At 44.4% G+C, this 18,628-nt stretch overlaps 1 protein-coding gene and 2 long non-coding RNA genes across 13 annotated transcripts in view; 1 reads left to right on the forward strand and 2 right to left on the reverse strand.

The window, feature by feature from the left end:
• The window catches only part of LOC118397382 (complement C4-B-like), a 40,966-nt gene that overhangs the window by 17,964 nt on the left and 4,374 nt on the right, over positions 1 to 18,628 (forward strand). The window contains exons 28-39 of the mRNA XM_052467512.1: positions 4,646 to 4,860; positions 12,292 to 12,447; positions 12,536 to 12,595; positions 12,704 to 12,797; positions 12,922 to 13,105; positions 14,831 to 14,918; positions 16,999 to 17,073; positions 17,237 to 17,339; positions 17,529 to 17,618; positions 17,731 to 17,823; positions 17,911 to 17,994; positions 18,200 to 18,341. Of these exons, the coding sequence (XP_052323472.1) occupies positions 4,646 to 4,860; positions 12,292 to 12,447; positions 12,536 to 12,595; positions 12,704 to 12,797; positions 12,922 to 13,105; positions 14,831 to 14,918; positions 16,999 to 17,073; positions 17,237 to 17,339; positions 17,529 to 17,618; positions 17,731 to 17,823; positions 17,911 to 17,994; positions 18,200 to 18,341 (1,384 nt within the window). The remainder of the gene's footprint in view (positions 1 to 4,645; positions 4,861 to 12,291; positions 12,448 to 12,535; positions 12,596 to 12,703; positions 12,798 to 12,921; positions 13,106 to 14,830; positions 14,919 to 16,998; positions 17,074 to 17,236; positions 17,340 to 17,528; positions 17,619 to 17,730; positions 17,824 to 17,910; positions 17,995 to 18,199; positions 18,342 to 18,628) is intronic.
• Positions 334 to 8,681, reverse strand: LOC127908669 (uncharacterized). Its single transcript, XR_008067930.1, has 2 exons — positions 7,978 to 8,681; positions 334 to 1,778 (listed from the first exon to the last, which is right to left on the reverse strand). It is a non-coding gene; the product is annotated as an uncharacterized LOC127908669 (long non-coding RNA).
• LOC127908668 (uncharacterized) lies at positions 15,343 to 16,546 on the reverse strand. 11 transcript variants are annotated; one of them, XR_008067927.1, is made up of 7 exons: positions 16,427 to 16,546; positions 16,140 to 16,344; positions 16,017 to 16,098; positions 15,812 to 15,893; positions 15,689 to 15,729; positions 15,607 to 15,647; positions 15,343 to 15,565 (listed from the first exon to the last, which is right to left on the reverse strand). It is a non-coding gene; the product is annotated as an uncharacterized LOC127908668 (long non-coding RNA). The 11 variants fall into 11 exon arrangements; XR_008067925.1 differs by having other exon boundaries at positions 15,689 to 15,852; XR_008067929.1 differs by lacking the exon at positions 15,689 to 15,729.

Consider the following 18,628-nt stretch of genomic DNA (forward strand, 5'->3'; position numbering starts at 1 on the left):
GGAAAACTGTTTCGGTACCCTGCTTTCCATGACATAACATTTTCTTTCCATCATCTCGCAAATGACCGTTTCGAACAACACTGACCAAATTATCCTATTTATAAATGCAGGTCAATTTTGACACTAGAATACATGCTTGACTCATCGATGGCACATATGCCGTTTTCAAAAGGAGAACTTACTCGCTCTTTAAAGTTCCTGTACACTCTTAGAAAAGGTTCGAATTGGAACCCAAAAGGGTTCTAGAGGCGAAAGAAACGCACATCTATTTAGGCGAGGTGCTGGCTAGCGGAGTAGAACACCTGAACAATTAAAGGGTAGCCGCACACTCTAGGAGCTCAGATGCAATACTTTAATAACCTAATATCCAACGTCTAGACAGACGTGTTGTCTTCATCAGGGTTTAATGACAAACACTGCAGGGTGACGAGTTTATATAGTGTCAAAGGACACACACAGGTGTCTGTAATCATGGCCGGGTGTGGCCTGATATCGTTGGTTAATTCTCATATTTTAAAATAACATACCAAAAACATGAATGGATAGCATACGATCATAGATACAATTTGGCTACATAGGCCTACAGACATTTACATCAGAAAAATCATAATAATCACAAGAATGACTTCAGATCAAAGTCTACTTTGAGACCGAAGGGAGCAAGGGTCTTTAAATTAAAGATCCAGGCAGCCTCTCGTTTTAACAATAAATTGTCGATGTCACCCCCTCTCCGAGGGAGGGTGACATGTTCGATGCCAATATAACGTAGGGATGAAATTCGAGTGGTTTGCTTCCAAAAAGTAGACCGGAACTGGGTAAGTCAAGTTTTTGCACCTAATGGTGCTACGATGCTCTGAGGTACGTACTTTTAATTCGCGCTTTGTTAACCCACATTTTTTTTTACCACAAGGACAAGTTATAGGATAAATAACTGCCTTAGCGGAGCACGTAATAACACCTTTGAATGGGATCTGTTTCCCTGTTTTCCCAGTCATTACACTTGTAATTTCCATCCAGTAGGGGCGCAAATAGAGGTTGTTCAGAAATATCTTGGGGTGGTAAATCAGAGTTTACCAATTGATCGCTGAGATTTCTGCCTCGAGAGAACACGACCAAATGGTCCGAAAACACAATAACGTTACCGATACTGTCATCGAATCTTAGAATGTGCCAATGTTTGTGGAAGATTCCCTTAATTTGTTTAGAGCACTTTGAATAGCGGGTAGTTAGAAGGCAAAAAATGCTTATTTTTTTGTGAGATTGACCTTGAAAAATATCATGTCGCGTTTTCAAATCAAATCAAATTTATTTATATAGCCCTTCGTACATCAGCTGATATCTCAAAGTGCTGTACAGAAACCCAGCCTAAAACCCCAAACAGCAAGCAATGCAGGTGTAGAAGCACGGTGGCTAGGAAAAACTCCCTAGAAAGGCCAAAACCTAGGAAGAAACCTAGAGAGGAACCAGGCTATGTGGGGTGGCCCGTCCTCTTCTGGCTGTGCCGGGTGGAGATTATAACAGAACATGGCCAAGATGTTCAAATGTTCATAAATGACCAGCATGGTCGAATAATAGTAAGGCAGAACAGTTGAAACTGGAGCAGCAGCATGGCCAGGTGGACTGGGGACAGCAAGGAGTCATCATGTCAGGTAGTCCTGGGGCATGGTCCTAGGGCTCAGGTCAGTTGAAACTGGAGCAGCAGCATGGCCAGGTGGACTGAGGACAGCAAGGAGTCATCATGTCAGGTAGTCCTGGGGCATGCTTCTAGGGCTCAGGTCCTCCGAGAGAGAGAAAGAAAGAAGGAGAGAATTAGAGAACGCACACTTAGATTCACACAGGACACCGAATAGGACAGGAGAAGTACTCCAGATATAACAAACTGACCCTAGCCCCCCGACACAAACTACTGCAGCATAAATACTGGAGGCTGAGACAGGAAGGGACAGGAGACACTGTGGCCCCATCCGAGGACATCCCCGGACAGGGCCAAACAGGAAGGATATAACCCCACCCACTTTGCCAAAGCACAGCCCCCACACCACTAGAGGGATATCTTCAACCACCAACTTACCATCCTGAGACAAGGCTGAGTATAGCCCACAAAGATCTCCGCCACGGCACAGCCCAAGTGGGGGGGGGGGGCCCAACCCAGACAGGATGACCACAACAGTGAATCAACCCACTCAGGTGACGCACCCCCTGCAGGGACGGCATGAGAGAGCCCCAGTAAGCCAGTGACTCAGCCCCTGTAATAGGGTTAGAGGCAGAGAATCCCAGTGGAAAGAGGGGAACCGGCCAGGCAGAGACAGCAAGGGCGGTTCGTTGCTCCAGAGCCTTTCCGTTCACCTTCCCACTCCTGGGCCAGACTACACTCAATCATATGACCCACTGAAGAGATGAGTCTTCAGTAAAGACTTAAAGGTTGAGACCGAGTTTGCTTCTCTGACATGGGTAGGCAGACCGTTCCATAAAAATGGAGCTCTATAGGAGAAAGCCCTGCCTCCAGCTGTTTGCTTAGAAATTCTAGGGACAATTAGGAGGCCTGCGTCTTGTGACCGTAGCGTACGTGTAGGTATGTACGGCAGGACCAAATCAGAGAGATAGGTAGGAGCAAGTCCATGTAATGCTTTGTAGGTTAGCAGTAAAACCTTAAAATCAGCCCTTGCTTTGACAGGAAGCCAGTGTAGAGAGGCTAGCACTGGAGTAATATGATCAAATTTTTTGGTTCTAGTCAGGATTCTAGCAGCCGTATTTAGCACTAACTGAAGTTTATTTAGTGCTTTATCCGGGAATCCGGAAAGTAGAGCATTGCAGTAGTCTAACCTAGAAGTGACAAAAGCATGGATTAATTTTTCTGCATCATTTTTGGACAGAAAGTTTCTGATTTTTGCAATATTACGTAGATGGAAAAGAGCTGTCCTCGAAATGGTCTTGATATGTTCTTCAAAAGAGAGATCAGGGTCCAGAGTAACGCCGGGGTCCTTCACAGTTTTATTTGAGACGACTGTACAACCATTAAGATTAATTGTCAGATTCAACAGAATATCTCTTTGTTTCTTGGGACCTAGAACAAGCATCTCTGTTTTGTCCGAGTTTAATAGTAGAAAGTTTGCAGCCATCCACTTCCTTATGTCTGAAACACATGCTTCTAGCGAGGGCAATTTTGGGGCTTCACCATGTTTCATTGAAATGTACAGCTGTGTGTCATCCGCATAGCAGTGAAAGTTAACATTATGTTTTCAAATAACATCCCCAAGTTTTGTTTTCAATTTTCTCAATGGCAGTATTAATCTGACCATTGTTGTACATCTTCTCCTTGACTTTTCTTTGCATATTATTTCTGTCGAAATGTTTTATTTTTTTTGCAAATTCTTTTGATTCGACAGAATTAGCTGTAGGGAAAACTGTTTTCCATGGGTAGCGGGTGACAACTATCAGCCCTCAACAAACTGTTACGATCAATAGGTTTCCTGTAAAGATCAGTGTACAGAACTTTATCTTCACACAAGATTAGAAGATCAAGGTAATTGACTTGAAATGTGTCAGATTGTATAGTAAATCTCAGATGCTCAGAATTTAAGAAAATTATGGAACGCCTGGAGCTGTTTTGCATCACCCCTCCATATTACAAAAATATAATCAATATACCGTTTCCACATAATAATGTTAGGCAAGAAAACATTTTTGAGAGGATTGAAAATGAACTGTTTCTCCATGTAACCCACATACAAATTAGCATAGTTAGGAACCATGGGGGATCCCATAGCAATACCCTTCGTCTGAATAAAGAAATAATTTAGAAATATGAAATAGTTGTGTGAGTAGTATTTCAGCCAATGTTATAATGCAGGCACTGGAAAGTAGTTCATTAGGGTCACGTTGCAAAATAAAATTTTCCAAGGCTTCAATGCCGCCCTCGTGTGGAATATTTGTGTATAACGACTCAACATCAAAAGTGACGAACAAAGTATTATCAGGGAGAGGATCAAGGGATTCAATAATAGAGATCATACTGCTGGTCGAGTTTACGATATGTCTCGATAGTGATTGCGATTGGCTGGAGGTATAAAATAACTCTTACTTCTAAAAGGAGTCGGAGTATGTGCAGGTGAGTAACCTACTGGTTCAGTAGAAATATTACGATTAGAGGAGCTAAAGTATTCCCTTAAATGGATGTTTCTAAAAAACGTAAACGTGTCTACCTTAACATCAAAATATAGCACAAAATATAACCCTTTATTAAGCAAGGAGACATGGGCAGGGCTCAATATCTTGCTTGATAAATTAAAGACATTCAGTCCTGGGGGTTCTGGGACCAGCTCCTTGCAGAGCTCTTCAATTGTGTTATCCATTTCAATGAAATACTTTTTCAACTGGTCAACAATTAATGTAATTAAATCAATAGAGCATTTGTTCAGGATGGCACACCAGAGCTCATAGAAATCATCTGTGAGCTGTCCCAATGGTGGTTATTTTTGCCACCTTACCCAAAAGGGTTCTACCTGGAACAAAAAAGGTTCTAACTGGAAACAAAAAAGGTTCTACTTGCAACCAAAACAAGTTATTCAAAAAGTTATCCTATGGGGACAGCCCAAGAACCGTCTAGATACAATCTTCGATAAAAGGTGCCATCTCTCTTCTGTAGAGGAAGCTACATGTCACTGGGAGGCCAGTGATGCTCTAAGGCTGAGTGGGGAGAAGAGGGCCAATCGGGTTCCCCAGGCCAAGGCCATCTCTGTGGAGACCACGGCCTACGCCCTGCTCCAGACGGTGGCGGAGGAAGACGTGACGTATGCGACGCGCATTGCCCGCTGGCTCACTGAGCAGAGGCAGTATGGAGGAGGGTTCCGCTCTACACAGGTAGGTACTGTAGGACAAGCCACCAGTAAACAGACGGGTAGGTACTGTAGGACAAGCCACCAGTAAACAGACGGGTAGGTACTGTAGGACAAGCCACCAGTAAACAGATGGGTAGGTACTGTAGGACAAGCCACCAGTAGACAGATGGGTAGGTACTGTAGGACAAGCCACCAGTAGACAGATGGGTAGGTACTGTAGGACAAGCCACCAGTAGACAGATGGGTAGGTACTGTAGGACAAGCCATCAGTAGACAGATGGGTAGGTACTGTAGGACAAGCCACCAGTAGACAGATGGGTAGGTACTGTAGGACAAGCCACCAGTAGACAGATGGGTAGGTACTGTAGGACAAGCCACCAGTAGACAGATGGGTAGGTACTGTAGGACAAGCCACCAGTAGACAGATGGGTAGGTACTGTAGGACAGCCGCCAGTAGACAGATGGGTAGGTACTGTAGGACAAGCCACCAGTAAACAGACAGCCACCAGTAAACAGATGGGTAGGTACTGGGTAGGACAAGCCACCAGTAGACAGATGGGTAGCCACCAGTAGACAGATGGGTAGGTACTGTAGGACAAGCCACCAGTAGACAGATGGGTAGGTACTGTAGGACAAGCCATCAGTAGACAAGATAAACAGATGGGTAGGTACTGTAGGACAAGCCACCAGTAGACAGATGGGTAGGTACTGTAGGACAAGCCACCAGTAGACAGATGGGTAGGTACTGTAGGACAAGCCACCAGTAGACAGATGGGTAGGTACTGTAGGACAAGCCACCAGTAGACAGATGGGTAGGTACTGTAGGACAAGCCACCAGTAGACAGATGGGTAGGTACTGTAGGACAAGCCACCAGTAGACAGATGGGTAGGTACTGTAGGACAAGCCACCAGTAGACCATCAGAGTATTATGATCTGGAGCTTGGAGTTATCACTGACCACCTGAAGAGACTTGGAAAAACTCCTGGCCCTAGTTATACTATTCTATTTTTCTCCCTCTCTTTGCCCCCTCCTAATTCTTTATTTTTAGCCAGATCCTAATTAGTATGTTGAATTTTATGTTCCTTTTGATGGCATAGAATGCCCTTCTTGCCTTGTCTCTCAGATCGTTCACAGCTTTGTGGAAGTTACCTGTGGCGCTGATGTTTAGGCCAAGGTATGTATCGTTTTTTGTGTGCTCTCGGGCAACGATGTCAAGATGGAATTTGTATTTGTGGTCCTGGCGACTGGATCTTTTTGGAACACCATTATTTTGGTCTTACTGAGATTTACTGTCAGGGCCAGGTCTGGCAGAATCTGTGCAGAATATCTGGGTGCTGCTGTAGGCCCTCCTTGGTTGGTGACAGAAGCACCAGATCATCAGCAAATAGTAGACATTTAACTTCAGATTCTCGTAGGGTGCTGCAGACATTTTTAGTGCCCTCGCCAATTCGTTGATATATATGTTGAAGAGGGTGGGGCTTAGCTGCAACACCACTTTCTATCCATTTGTATAGCAGACCCTCATGCCAAATTGAGTCGAAGGCTTTTTTGAAATCATCAAAGCATGAGAAGACTTTGCCTTTGTTTTGGTTTGTTTGTTTGTCATTTGGGGTGTGCAGGGTGAATACGTGGTCTGTCGTCAAATTGGCTTTTTACCAAATTACCGTACATTTGCTCAGTACATTTTTTTTCACTGAGGAAATGTACGAGTCTGCTGTTAATGATAATGCAGAGGATTTCCCCAAGGTTGCTGTTGATGCATATCCCACGGTAGTTATTGGGGTCACATTTGCCTCCACTTTTGTGGATTGGGGTGATCAGTCCTTGGTTCCAAATATTGGGGAAGATGCCAGAGCGAAGGATGATGTTAAAGAGTTTTAGTATAGCCAATTGGAATTTGTTGTCTGTATATTTGATCATTTCATTGAGGATACCATCAACACCACATGCCATTTTGGGTTGGAGGGTTTTTATTTTGTCCTGCCTGTAGCTCATTCAAGGTAATTGGAGAATCCAGTGGGTTCTTGTAGTCTTTAATAGTTGATTATAAGATTTGTCTTTGATCATGTATATGTTTTTGCTTTTTGTTCTTTGTTATAGAGCCAAAAAGATGTATGGGTAAACTACTTCTTCAATCTCCACTTTGGGAAGATAATTATTCGTGTTTGTTTAGTGTTTTCCAATTTTCCAAGAAGTGTTTAGTCTATGGATTCTTCAATTGCATTGAGCTGATTTCTGACGTGCTGTTCCTTATTTTCCCATCTATTTCTGTATTGTTTTAGTGATTCACCGTAGTGAAGGCATAGACTCAGGTTTTCCGAATCTTTATGTTTTTGGTTGGACAGGTTTCTCAGATGTTTCTTAGATTTTTGCATTCTTAATCAAACCATTTGTCATTGTTGTTCATTTTTTTTGTTTTTCTATTTGAGATTTTTAGATTTGATAGGGAAGCTGAGGTCAAATATACTGTTAAGACTTTCTACTGCCAAGTTTACACCTTCACTATTACAGTGCAACGTTTTATCCAGGAAGTTGTCTAAAATTGATTGAATTTGTTGTTGCCTAATAGCTTTTTGGTAGATTTCTACACTACTTTCCTTCCATCTATAGCATTTCTTAATATTATTCAGTTCCTTTGGCTTTGATGCCTCATCATTGAGTATTTCTCTGTTCATGTAGATTGTAATTTTGCTGTGCTGACGGGGGTGTCAGTGTGCTGACTGAACGCTCTGAGGGACTCTGGATTCATTTCAGTGATAAAGTAGTATACAGTACTACTGAGCTATAGGTGTACCTACCATAGGAGTCCCCTCGAAGCCTACCATTGACCACCGTAATTGCTGGACTATTAAGCGCACCTGAATATAAACCGCACCCACTGAATTATTAAAAAATATGTATTTTGTACATAAATAAGCTGCACATGTCTATAAGCAGCAGGTGCCTACCGGTACATTGAAACAAATGAACTTTACACAGCCTTTAAACGAAACACGGCTTGTAAACAAAAATAAATAGGCTTTAACGAAACACGGCTTGTAACAAAAATAAATAGGCTTTAACGAAACACGGCTTGTAACAAAAATAAATAGGCTTTAACGAAACATGGCTTGTAACAAAAATTAAACAGTAGCCTACCAAGAAAGTCATTGGTCACTATCTTCCTCCTCCTGTGCACTGAAACCACTGAAGTCATCTCCTTCGGTGTCGGAGTTGAATAGCCTCAGAATTGCTTCATCCGATGTTGGATCGCTGCCCTCTTCAACACGCAGCAGTCCAGCCTTTCGAAACCCATTGATGATAGTGGATTTTTTGACAATGCTCCACGCTGTCAGCAGCTCTATTTCCTTTTCCAACAGCCAGATTGATCGCCTTAAACTTGAAAGCTGCATCATATGCATTTCTTCGTGTCTTTGCCATGATGAGGGTGACAAAATTACTAATCAGAATGATGGGAAGTTTGAGTGCGCTCGATTCAGTTTTTTGGCGGCATGAATCTTGTGAAAGCGGGAAAAATCCATAAATTAGCCGCGTCATTGTATAAACCATGAGGTTCAAAGCGTGGGGAAAAAGTAGCGGCTTATAGTCCGGAAATTACGGTATGTACATACCCAGCTGTCACGTCCTGACCGGAGTTCCTTTTTTATGTCTCTGTTTTAGTTTGGTCAGGGCGTGAGTTGGGGTGGGCATTCTATGTTGTGTATTCTAGGTTTTATATTTCTGTGTTTGGCCTGGTATGGTTCCCAATCAGAGGCAGCTTTCGATCGTTGTCTCTGATTGAGAACCATACTTAGGCAGCCTATTTTCCCACTATGGGTGGTGGGTAGTTGTTTTCTGTGTTTTACCATACAGAACTCTTTCCGTTTATTTATTTCTCTTGTTCTTTTGTATTCAGTGTTCGGTTATATTTCATTAAATTAAATCAAATCAAATTTGATTTGATTTGTCACATACACATGGTTAGCAGATGTTAATGCGAGTGTAGCGAATTGCTTGTGCTTCTAGTTCCGACAATGCAGTAATAATCAACAAGTAATCTAACTAACAATTCCAAAACTACTGTCTTATACACACAAGTGTAGGGGGCTAAAGAATATGTACATAAAGATATATGAATGAGTGATGGTACAGAGCGGCATAGGCAAGATACAGTAGGTGGTATCGAGTACAGTATATACATATGAGATGAGTATGTAAACAAAGTGGCATAGTTAAAGTGGCTAGTGATACATGTATTACATAAAGATGCAGTAGATGATATAGAGTACAGTATATACGTGTACATATGAGATGAATAATGTAGGGTATGTAAACATTATATTAGGTAGCATTGTTTAAAGTGGCTAGTGATATATTTTACATTTCCCATCAATTCCCATTATTAAAGTGGCTGGAGTTGAGTCGGTGTGTTGGCAGCAGCCAGTCAATGTTAGTGGTGGCTGTATAATAGTCTGATGGCCTTGAGATAGAAGCTGTTTTTCAGTCTCTCGGTCCCAGCTTTGATGCACCTGTACTGACCTCGCCTTCTGGATGATAGCGGGGTGAACAGGCAGTGGCTCGGGTGGTTGTTGTCCTTGATGATCTTTATGGCCTTCCTGTAACATCGGGGGGTGTAGGTGTCCTGGAGGGCAGGTAGTTTGCCCCCGGTGATGCGTTGTGCAGACCTCACTACCCTCTGGAGAGCCTTACGGTTGTGGGCGGAGCAGTTGCCGTACCAGGCGGTGATATAGCCCGACAGGATGCTCTCGATTGTGCATCTGTAGAAGTTTGTGAGTGCTTTTGGTGACAAGCTGAATTTCTTCAGCCTCCTGAGGTTGAAGAGGCGCTGCTGCGCCTTCTTCACGATGCTGTCTGTGTGGGTGGACCAATTCAGTTTGTCTGTGATGTGTATGCCGAGGAACTTAAAACTTGCTACCCTCTCCACTACTGTTCCATCGATGTGGATAGGGGGGTGTTCCCTCTGCTGTTTCCTGAAGTCCACAATCATCACCTTAGTTTTGTTGACGTTGAGTGTGAGGTTATTTTCCTGATACCACCACAAAATATGGACACTTACCATGCTGCGCATTGGTCCTATCTTTCCTCCTCTTCCTCAGAAGAGGAGGAAAACCGTTACACCAGCGTATGACAGAGCTGCAGGAGTTGTGACCTGCTTTTCTTGGTTATGTTGTCATAGTTGTGGCTAGGGGGGCATATGGGGGAGGGAATGCTGTCACCTCCAGGCAGGTGTTTGTCCCCCTGTGTGCTGAGGGTGTCAGGTTCTTGTCCGGTTCTGGCATTTAGGTCGCCATAGACGAGTACATGTCCCTGGGCCTGAAAAATGATTGATTTCCCCCTCCATGATTGAGAAGTTGTCATCATTAAAGTATGGTGATTCTAGTGGAGGGATATAGGTAGCACACAGGAGGACATTTTTTTCTCTGTCAAGATTATTTCCTTTTGAATTTCTAACTTAATGTCAAATGTTCCTGTTTTGATTTAATTTAATGGAGTGAGTTAGGTCTGCTCTATACCAAATTAGAATACCCACTGAGTCCCTTCCCTGTTTCACACCTGGTAGTTTGGTGGATGGGACTACCAGCTCTCTGTAACCAAGAGGGCAACCTGTGGGTCCATCTCCTCTATACCAGGTTTCTTGTGGGATGACAATGTCTGTATTTCTGATTTCTTTGATGAAATCCAGGTTCCTGCTCTTTAGGCCAAAGGCAGATGACCTCAGGACTTGGATATTCCAGGATGAGATAGTGAAGGCTTTGTGTTCCATAAAGTGTCCAATGTTGTTGGTCGTGTGGTTTGGCCTCAGGCCAGTAAGTGTGAACAGAGCAGGTCCGGGGGGTTGGGGGGGGTGTCTCTCGCTGGTCTGAACGGGCTGTCTATTGATCCGTTGCTCCTGTGTGAAGGGTTGGGGCTACATTTGAGAGCGATGTCCTTTAGGGTCTGGGTGAAGGTGGGCACTGCTGCCTTGTATAGGTGGACCTGGTCATAGAGGCTGTTCACGTCTAGGGTGGAGTGGTGGGCCAGGAAAACACATGGTTTTGAGGCACAGTCACGGGAAATACTTGCGTTTACCCGCTGTATGGTAGCAGGGTGGAAGTATTTTTGTGGTAGCAGGGTGGAGATAGTCACTTGTGCGTTGGGGAAAGTAGATGAAGCTTTTTCAGTCACTCCCTTCAGTGCTGTGGCCACCCTTTCCTGCTGTGCTCTCAGGTCGTTTGTGCCTGTGTGTATTATTATCTGGCTAGGTGAACCTATTTGGTCCTCAGACAGAAGGTCTCGGGCGAGCTGGGTGTTTGGACACACTTTTTTGTTGTGGGGAAGGGTTTGTCAGGAGGGCTATCAGGGTGGCTCAGAGGGGGTGAGAGACCCTGGGCTTGGGGTTCTTCATTTGTCTGTTCTGCTTTGATGTCGGCACTATGGTCAGGGTCTGGTGTAGACCGTTCTGCTGTGGTGTCGAGACTTTTATCAGGAACTGAGGTGGGGTGTTCTGCTGGCTTCTCTGTGGGGGTGGCCACCTCTCTAGTGGGTTGTTCTGTCACACGCCATCCCCCTCAACCTGTCTCTCTCTCTCGCTGTCTCTGTCTCTCGCTCTCTCTGTCTCTCTCTCTCTCTCTGTCTCTCTCTCTCTCTGTCTCTCTCTCTCTCTCTCGCTGTCTCTCTCTCGCTGTCTCTGTTTCTCTCTGTTTCTCTCTCTCTCTGTCTCTCTCTCTCTCTCTCTCTCTCTCTCTCTCTCTCTCTCTCTCTCTCTCTCTCTCTCTCTTTGTCTCTCTCTCTTTGTCTCTCTCTCGCTGTCTCTCTCTCGCTGCCTCTCTCGCTCTCTGTCTCTCTCTCGCTCTCTGTCTCTCTCTCGCTCTCTGTCTCTCTCTCGCTCTCTGTCTCTCTCTCGCTCTCTGTCTCTCTCTCGCTCTCTCTCTCTCTCGCTCTCTGTCTCTCCCTCTCTGTCTCTCCGCTGTCTCTCTCTCTCGCTGTCTCTCTCTCTCGCTGTCTCTCTCTCTCAATTCAAAGGGCTTATTGGCATGGGAAACATATGTTTACTTTGCCAAAGCAAGTGAAATAGACAAGAGAAGAGAGAGAGAGGGAGCGAGAGGGAAATAAACAATAAAAAATGAACATTACACTCAAATGTTATATTATTGGCTATGTACAGTGTTGTAACAATGTGCAAATCGCTTTCTTTTTTTCTCTCTCTCTTTCTGCCTCTCTTTCCCTCTCTCTCGTTCTCTCTCTCTTTCCCTCGCGCTCTTTCTCTTTCTTTCTTTCCCTCTTTCTCTTTCTCTCTCTCACGCTCTTTCCCTCGCTTGCTCTTTTCTCTCTTTCCCTCTCACTCTTTACCTCTTTTTATACCTTTTTATGCCTCATTCGCTCTCTTTCGCTCTCTGTCTCCCCCTCTTTCTCTTCTACTCTCTTTTGCTCTCTCTCTCTGCCACTTTCTATCTCTCTCCCTCTTTCCAACAGGATACAGTTGTAGCTCTTGAGGCTCTAGCTAAGTACAGCATCCTGGAAAATGATGTTGAAGACTTGGATCTTAATGTTGAGATGTGTCACCAAAACGGCCGAAAGCAGGGAGTTCATCTTACGAAACATAATGCCCTGACCCTATCAGCCTTCCAGGTGAGATTGAGTTTAGAATTCCAGCAGTACTCTGATTTCCTTTCTCAAATGCTCTTTTACATCTCTGTTGTCTGGTTTGTCTGGTCAGGTGAACCCAGGAAGCCAGATCACTATTAACACAATGGGGAAGGGAAACGGGACCTTATCCGTAAGTAAATTCAGTAAATGAATTTGAAAAGTAAGTGATGATGATTCTAACATTGTAAGGCTGTCTGAATCTGTGGAAGTGTCCACAGTGCTTGTTATATGTCATCAGGTGGTCCAGACCTACAGAACTCTGGAGAAGAAGGACTTGTTCTGTGATTTCTACAGTCTCAAAGTCTCGGTGGAGGGAGAGGTTAAGTACAGAAGTAAGTTTCAGTCAGAATGCATCTATAAACACGAAACACATTTGCTGGAGTGCTGCTTAAAAATATAAAACACTATTCATTGTCAGTATAAATGTGTAACGGTGAATAATGTGCAATGTTACAGAGACCGCGGACGATGGTCCTGAGCTAGACGACTATTATAACTATGAGTCTGAAGGGGATGGGAACCCTAGTGATGAGCCCATGAGCAGGGTAGAATGGTTTGACCTGCGCACACGCAGGAAGAGACATGCCCCACATGAGGATGAGGAGAGGGAGAAGTCCCTCGTCTACACTGTGTGTGTGGGGTGAGTACAGCGATGTGTGTCTGTGCGTATACAGTGGGGCAAAACAGTATTTAGTCAGCCACCAAGTGTGCAAGTTCTCCCACTTAAAAAGATGAGAGAGGCCTGTAATTGTCATCATAGGTACACTTCAACTATGACAGACAAAATGAGAAAAAAAATCCAGAAAATAACATTGTAGGATTTTTAATGAATTTATTAGCAAATGTTGGTGGAAAACGTTTATTATTGACCAAATAAGTATTTATCTCAATACTTTGTCATATACCCTTTGTCTGCAATGACAGAGGTCAAACATTTTCTGTAAGTCTTCACAAGGTTTTCACACACTGTTGCTGGTATTTTGGCTCATTCCTCCATGCGGATCTCCTCTAGAGCAGTGATGTTTTGGGGCTGTTGCTGGGCAAAACGGACTTTCAACTCCCTCCGAAGATTTTCTATGGGGTTGAGATCTGGAGACTGGCTAGGCCACTCCAGGACTTTGAAATGCTTCTTACGAAGCTACTCCTTCTTTGCCCCGGGCGGTGTGTTTGGGATTATTGTCATGCTGAAAGACCTAGCCACGTTTCATCTTCAATGCCCTTGCTGATGGAAGGAGGTTTTCACTCAAAATCTCATGATACATGGCCCCATTCATTCTTTCCTTTACACGGATCAGTCGTCCTGGACCCTTTGCAGAAAAACAGCCCCAAAACATGTTTCCACCCCCATGCTTCACAGTAGGTATGGTGTTCTTTGGATGCAACTCAGCATTCTTTGTCCTCCAAACACGACGAGTTGAGTTTTTACCAAAAAGTTCTATTTTGGTTTCATCTGACCACATGACATTCTCCCAATCTTCTTCTGGATCATCCAAATGCTCCCTAGCAAACTTCAGACGGGCCTGGACATGTACTGGCTTAAGCAGGGGGACACGTCTGTCACTGCAGGATTTGAGTCCCTGGCGGCGTAGTGTGTTACTGATGGTAGGCTTTGTTACTTTGGTCCCAGCTCTCTGCAGGTCATTCACTAGGTCCCCCCGTGTGGTTCTGGGATTTTTGCTCACCGTCCTTGTGATCATTTTGAGATCTTGCGTGGAGCCCCAGATTGAGGGAGATTATCAGTGGTCTTGTATGTCTTCCATTTCCTAATAATTGCTCCCACAGTTGATTTCTTCAAACCAAGCGCTTACCTAATGCAGATTCAGTCTTCCCAGCCTGGTGCAGGTCTACAATTTTGTTTCTGGTGTCCTTTGACAGCTCTTTGGTCTCGGCCATAGTGGAGTTTGGAGTGTGACTGTTTGAGGTTGTGGACAGGTGTCTTTTATACTGATAACAAGTTCAAACAGGTGCCATTAATTCAGGTAACGAGTGGAGGACAGAGGAGCCTCTTAAAGAAGTTACAGGTCTGTGAGAGCCAGAAATCTTGCTTGTTTGTAGGTGACCAAATACTTATTTTCCACCATAATTTGTAAATAAATTCATTAAAAATCCTACAATGTGATTTTCTGGATTTTTTTTCTCATTGTCTGTCATAGTTGAAGGGTACCTATGATGAAAATTTACAGGCCTCTCATCTTTTTAAGTGGGAGAACTTGCACAATTGGTGGCTGACTAAATACTTTTTTGCCCCACTGTATATTTTATGTGTGTGTGTGTGTGTGTGTGTGTGTGTGTGTGTGTGTGTGGATGCATGCATGGGGTGGGATGAGTGGAGACATGGTTCTATCTCTCCTCTCCTCTCCTACAGACTGACCAGTGGTAATTCTACAGGCATGGTCATCGTGGACATCTCCCTTCTCAGTGGACTCAAACCTAACATGCAGGATCTGGAGGAGGTACAGTAGGCCTACATTTGACATTGATTTACATTCTTTTTTTTTGTTATTTAGCAGGCACTTTTATCCACAGTCAGTGCATTCATCTATGGGCTCGATTCAATCCGTAGTGTTGAAGATCCACACTACAGCACAATTTACATTTAAAGTCAATGTTTCGTGTTCACTGAGACTGCATTCATGGTAAATGCTGCATTTGACTGCTCAATCGGAAATTGCCTTTACATTTCAGTGGCGCTGTAGTGCGGATCTTCAACACTATGGATTTAATCCAAAAGGAAAAAACAACCATATACCACAGTTATTGCGACCCTCCTTTTGAAATGGCAGAATTGGTTCCGGGAAGAAAACACATTTTAGCCATTCACACTAGCTGTTTCCATTAACTTAACTAACAATAAAATATATCAGACAATTGCCTGCTAGGGTGCGTTTATTGTGAAGATAAAAACAGCGTGACTTAATGACGCCACAGCTAAACTAATTAAATGTAGTGGTTGAAGTGTTTCTGTCGCTCTGGATAAGAGTGTCTGCTAAATGACTTAAATGTAAATTTAGGCAAATTGCACAATAATAAATACAGTAACAGCCTGTCTTCCCTCCCACCTCTCTGTTTCATGTCTCAGGTAGCCTGTCTGCCCTCCCACCTCTCTGTTTCATGTCTCAGGTAGCCTCTCTGCCCTCTCACCTCTCTGTTTCATGTCTCAGGTAGCCTGTCTGCCCTCCCACCTCTCTGTTTCATGTCTCAGGTAGCCTCTCTGCCCTCTCACCTCTCTGTTTCATGTCTCAGGTAGCCTGTCTGCCCTCCCACCTCTCTGTTTCATGTCTCAGGTAGCCTGTCTGCCCTCCCACCTCTCTGTTTCATGTCTCAGGTAGCCTGTCTGCCCTCTCACCTCTCTGTTTCATGTCTCAGGTAGCCTGTCTGCCCTCTCACCTCTCTGTTTCATGTCTCAGGTAGCCTGTCTGCCCTCTCACCTCTCTGTTTCATGTCTCACGTACCCTGTCTGCCCTCTCACCTCTCTGTTTCATGTCTCACGTACCCTGTCTGCCCTCTCACCTCTCTGTTTCATGTCTCAGGTACCCTGTCTGCCCTCCCACCTCTCTGTTTCATGTCTCAGGTAGCCTGTCTGCCCTCTCACCTCTCTGTTTCATGTCTCAGGTAGCCTGTCTGCCCTCTCACCTCTCTGTTTCATGTCTCAGGTAGCCTGTCTGCCCTCCCACCTCTCTGTTTCATGTCTCAGGTAGCCTGTCTGCCCTCTCACCTCTCTGTTTCATGTCTCAGGTAGCCTGTCTGCCCTCTCACCTCTCTGTTTCATGTCTCAGGTAGCCTGTCTGCCCTCTCACCTCTCTGTTTCATGTCTCAGGTAGCCTGTCTGCCCTCTCACCTCTCTGTTTCATGTCTCAGGTAGCCTGTCTGCCCTCTCACCTCTCTGTTTCATGTCTCAGGTAGCCTGTCTGCCCTCTAACCTCTCTGTTTCATGTCTCGGGTAGCCTGTCTGCCCTCTCACCTCTCTGTTTCATGTCTCAGGTAGCCTGTCTGCCCTCTCACCTCTCTGTTTCATGTCTCACGTACCCTGTCTGCCCTCTCACCTCTCTGTTTCATGTCTCAGGTAGCCTGTCTGCCCTCTCACCTCTCTGTTTCATGTCTCAGGTACCCTGTCTGCCCTCTCACCTCTCTGTTTCATGTCTCAGGTAGCCTGTCTGCCCTCCCACCTCTCTGTTTCATGTCTCAGGTAGCCCGTCTGCCCTCCCACCTCTCTGTTTCATGTCTCAGGTAGTCTGTCTGCCCTCCCACCTCTCTGTTTCATGTCTCAGGTAGCCTGTCTGCCCTCTCACTTCTCTGTTTCATGTCTCAGGTAGCCTGTCTGCCCTCTCACCTCTCTGTTTCATGTCTCAGGTAGCCTGTCTGCCCTCTCACCTTTCGATATTTAGAACATTTCTCATATCTGCTGTTTCCATTAAACATATCGGGCGTGACATTACTTTTGTCTAATAAACCTAGGTCAATGGAAACCTGTCTAGTGACATGTTGTCAGTCAGACTATGGAATGTGACATCTTTTTATTTTCCTCTCCTCTAGAATGTGAAGGGTACTGAGAAGTACATTGACCATTATGACATCGCCCCAAATAAAGTGTTCCTCTACTTCGCTAAGGTAAGACCTCTTGTATCCAAAGCCATGACGTCAATGAGTATCAGCTATGACTACTGTACCACTCATATAAATTGAATCACAAAAGTTCTATCTTGAGACCTCGTGTTCTCGCCAATGCCGTCCTCTCTTGCCTTTGACGTTGTATCGTTGCTATGTGTTCCAGATCACAGAGGAACCACAGTGTGTAGCATTCCGGGCCAAACAGATCAGTCCCATGGGCCTGGTGCAGCCCGCTGCTGCTGTGGTCTATGACTACTACAACCCAGGTATACCACCATCTTTAGTTTAGGATATGTTATGTCTATTGTTGTAAGGTATCTGGAAGGTCCATGGGGCTGGTGCAGCCTGGTGAGGGTTTAGGCCCTGGTCAAATGTAGTGTACAATAAAGAGAATAGGATGCCGTATGGGACACAGCCATCGTCTGAGTGACTAATGCTGAACTATGTCCCGACAGAGAGGAGATGCACTGTGTTCTACAGCGCACCGCAGAAGAGCAACATGATCTCCAAGATTTGTCAGGACAATGTGTGCTCCTGTGCAGAGGGTATGTGCACTCCATACAGCTTGTATTGTTTGGACAGAATATATATTTAGTTCACAATATATCAGTTATATTGTGAACTATTGTGTATGTATTTTGATTTGCTTTGTCTCAGGTGACTGCCCAAAGAAGAGAGTCACTTACAGTAAACAAATGGAGAAAGAGACTCGCAGAACCTTTGCTTGTTTCTCTCCTGTTGCGAATTATGGTGAGTTTATACCTCTAACCCAAATATTCCAAATAAATCTAATGTGCTGTAGTCGGTACTAACACCATCTTGTTGTCCTTCTGACAGTTTACGTCGTCAAGATTGTCAACTCATCCGACGACGGAGTTTTTAAACATTATACCACAATACTGACCAAAATCCTACAGACAGGTGAGTGCTCTGCTCTACCGGTCTTCACCATGTTACAATGTGTGTCCCAAATGGCACCCTATTTCCTATGGTGCACTACTTTGGAAGGGCCCTGGTCAAAAGTAGTACACTTTATAGAGAAAAGAGTGCCATTTGGTACGCGCACATTCTCTTGGAAGTATAATTTCCTTTACATTATTCTTGTGCTGGTTCTCTGCTATGCCAGGTAAAGACGTGATGCAGACTGGAGCAGTGAGAGACATGATCAAACGTAAAGCCTGTGATGAGTTTGACATGAAGACTGACAGTAATTACCTGATCATGGGGAGAGATGTGACCATCTCTCACACCACTGACCACAGTGGGAAGTAAGTGATGGGATGTATTCCAAATGGCACCCTATTCCCTATATTGTGCACTACTTTTAACCAGGGTTCATAGGGCTCTGGTCAAAGTAGTGCACCATGTTATAAAAAATAATAAATTAGTTGAGTGTTATTATATTTGTGATATTTCACATGTACATGTGTGTAAGAAATTAGTTTGGAAATTAGTTCTTTGCATATCTCAACTCCCCCTGAGACACCCTCGAAGAGTGGGGTCACAGCCAGGGTCAAAAGGAGTGAACTATTTATGGAATAGGGTGCACAGGAGG

Source organism: Oncorhynchus keta, chromosome 18, assembly GCF_023373465.1.
Source record: "Oncorhynchus keta strain PuntledgeMale-10-30-2019 chromosome 18, Oket_V2, whole genome shotgun sequence".
NCBI classification, from domain to species: domain Eukaryota; kingdom Metazoa; phylum Chordata; class Actinopteri; order Salmoniformes; family Salmonidae; genus Oncorhynchus; species Oncorhynchus keta.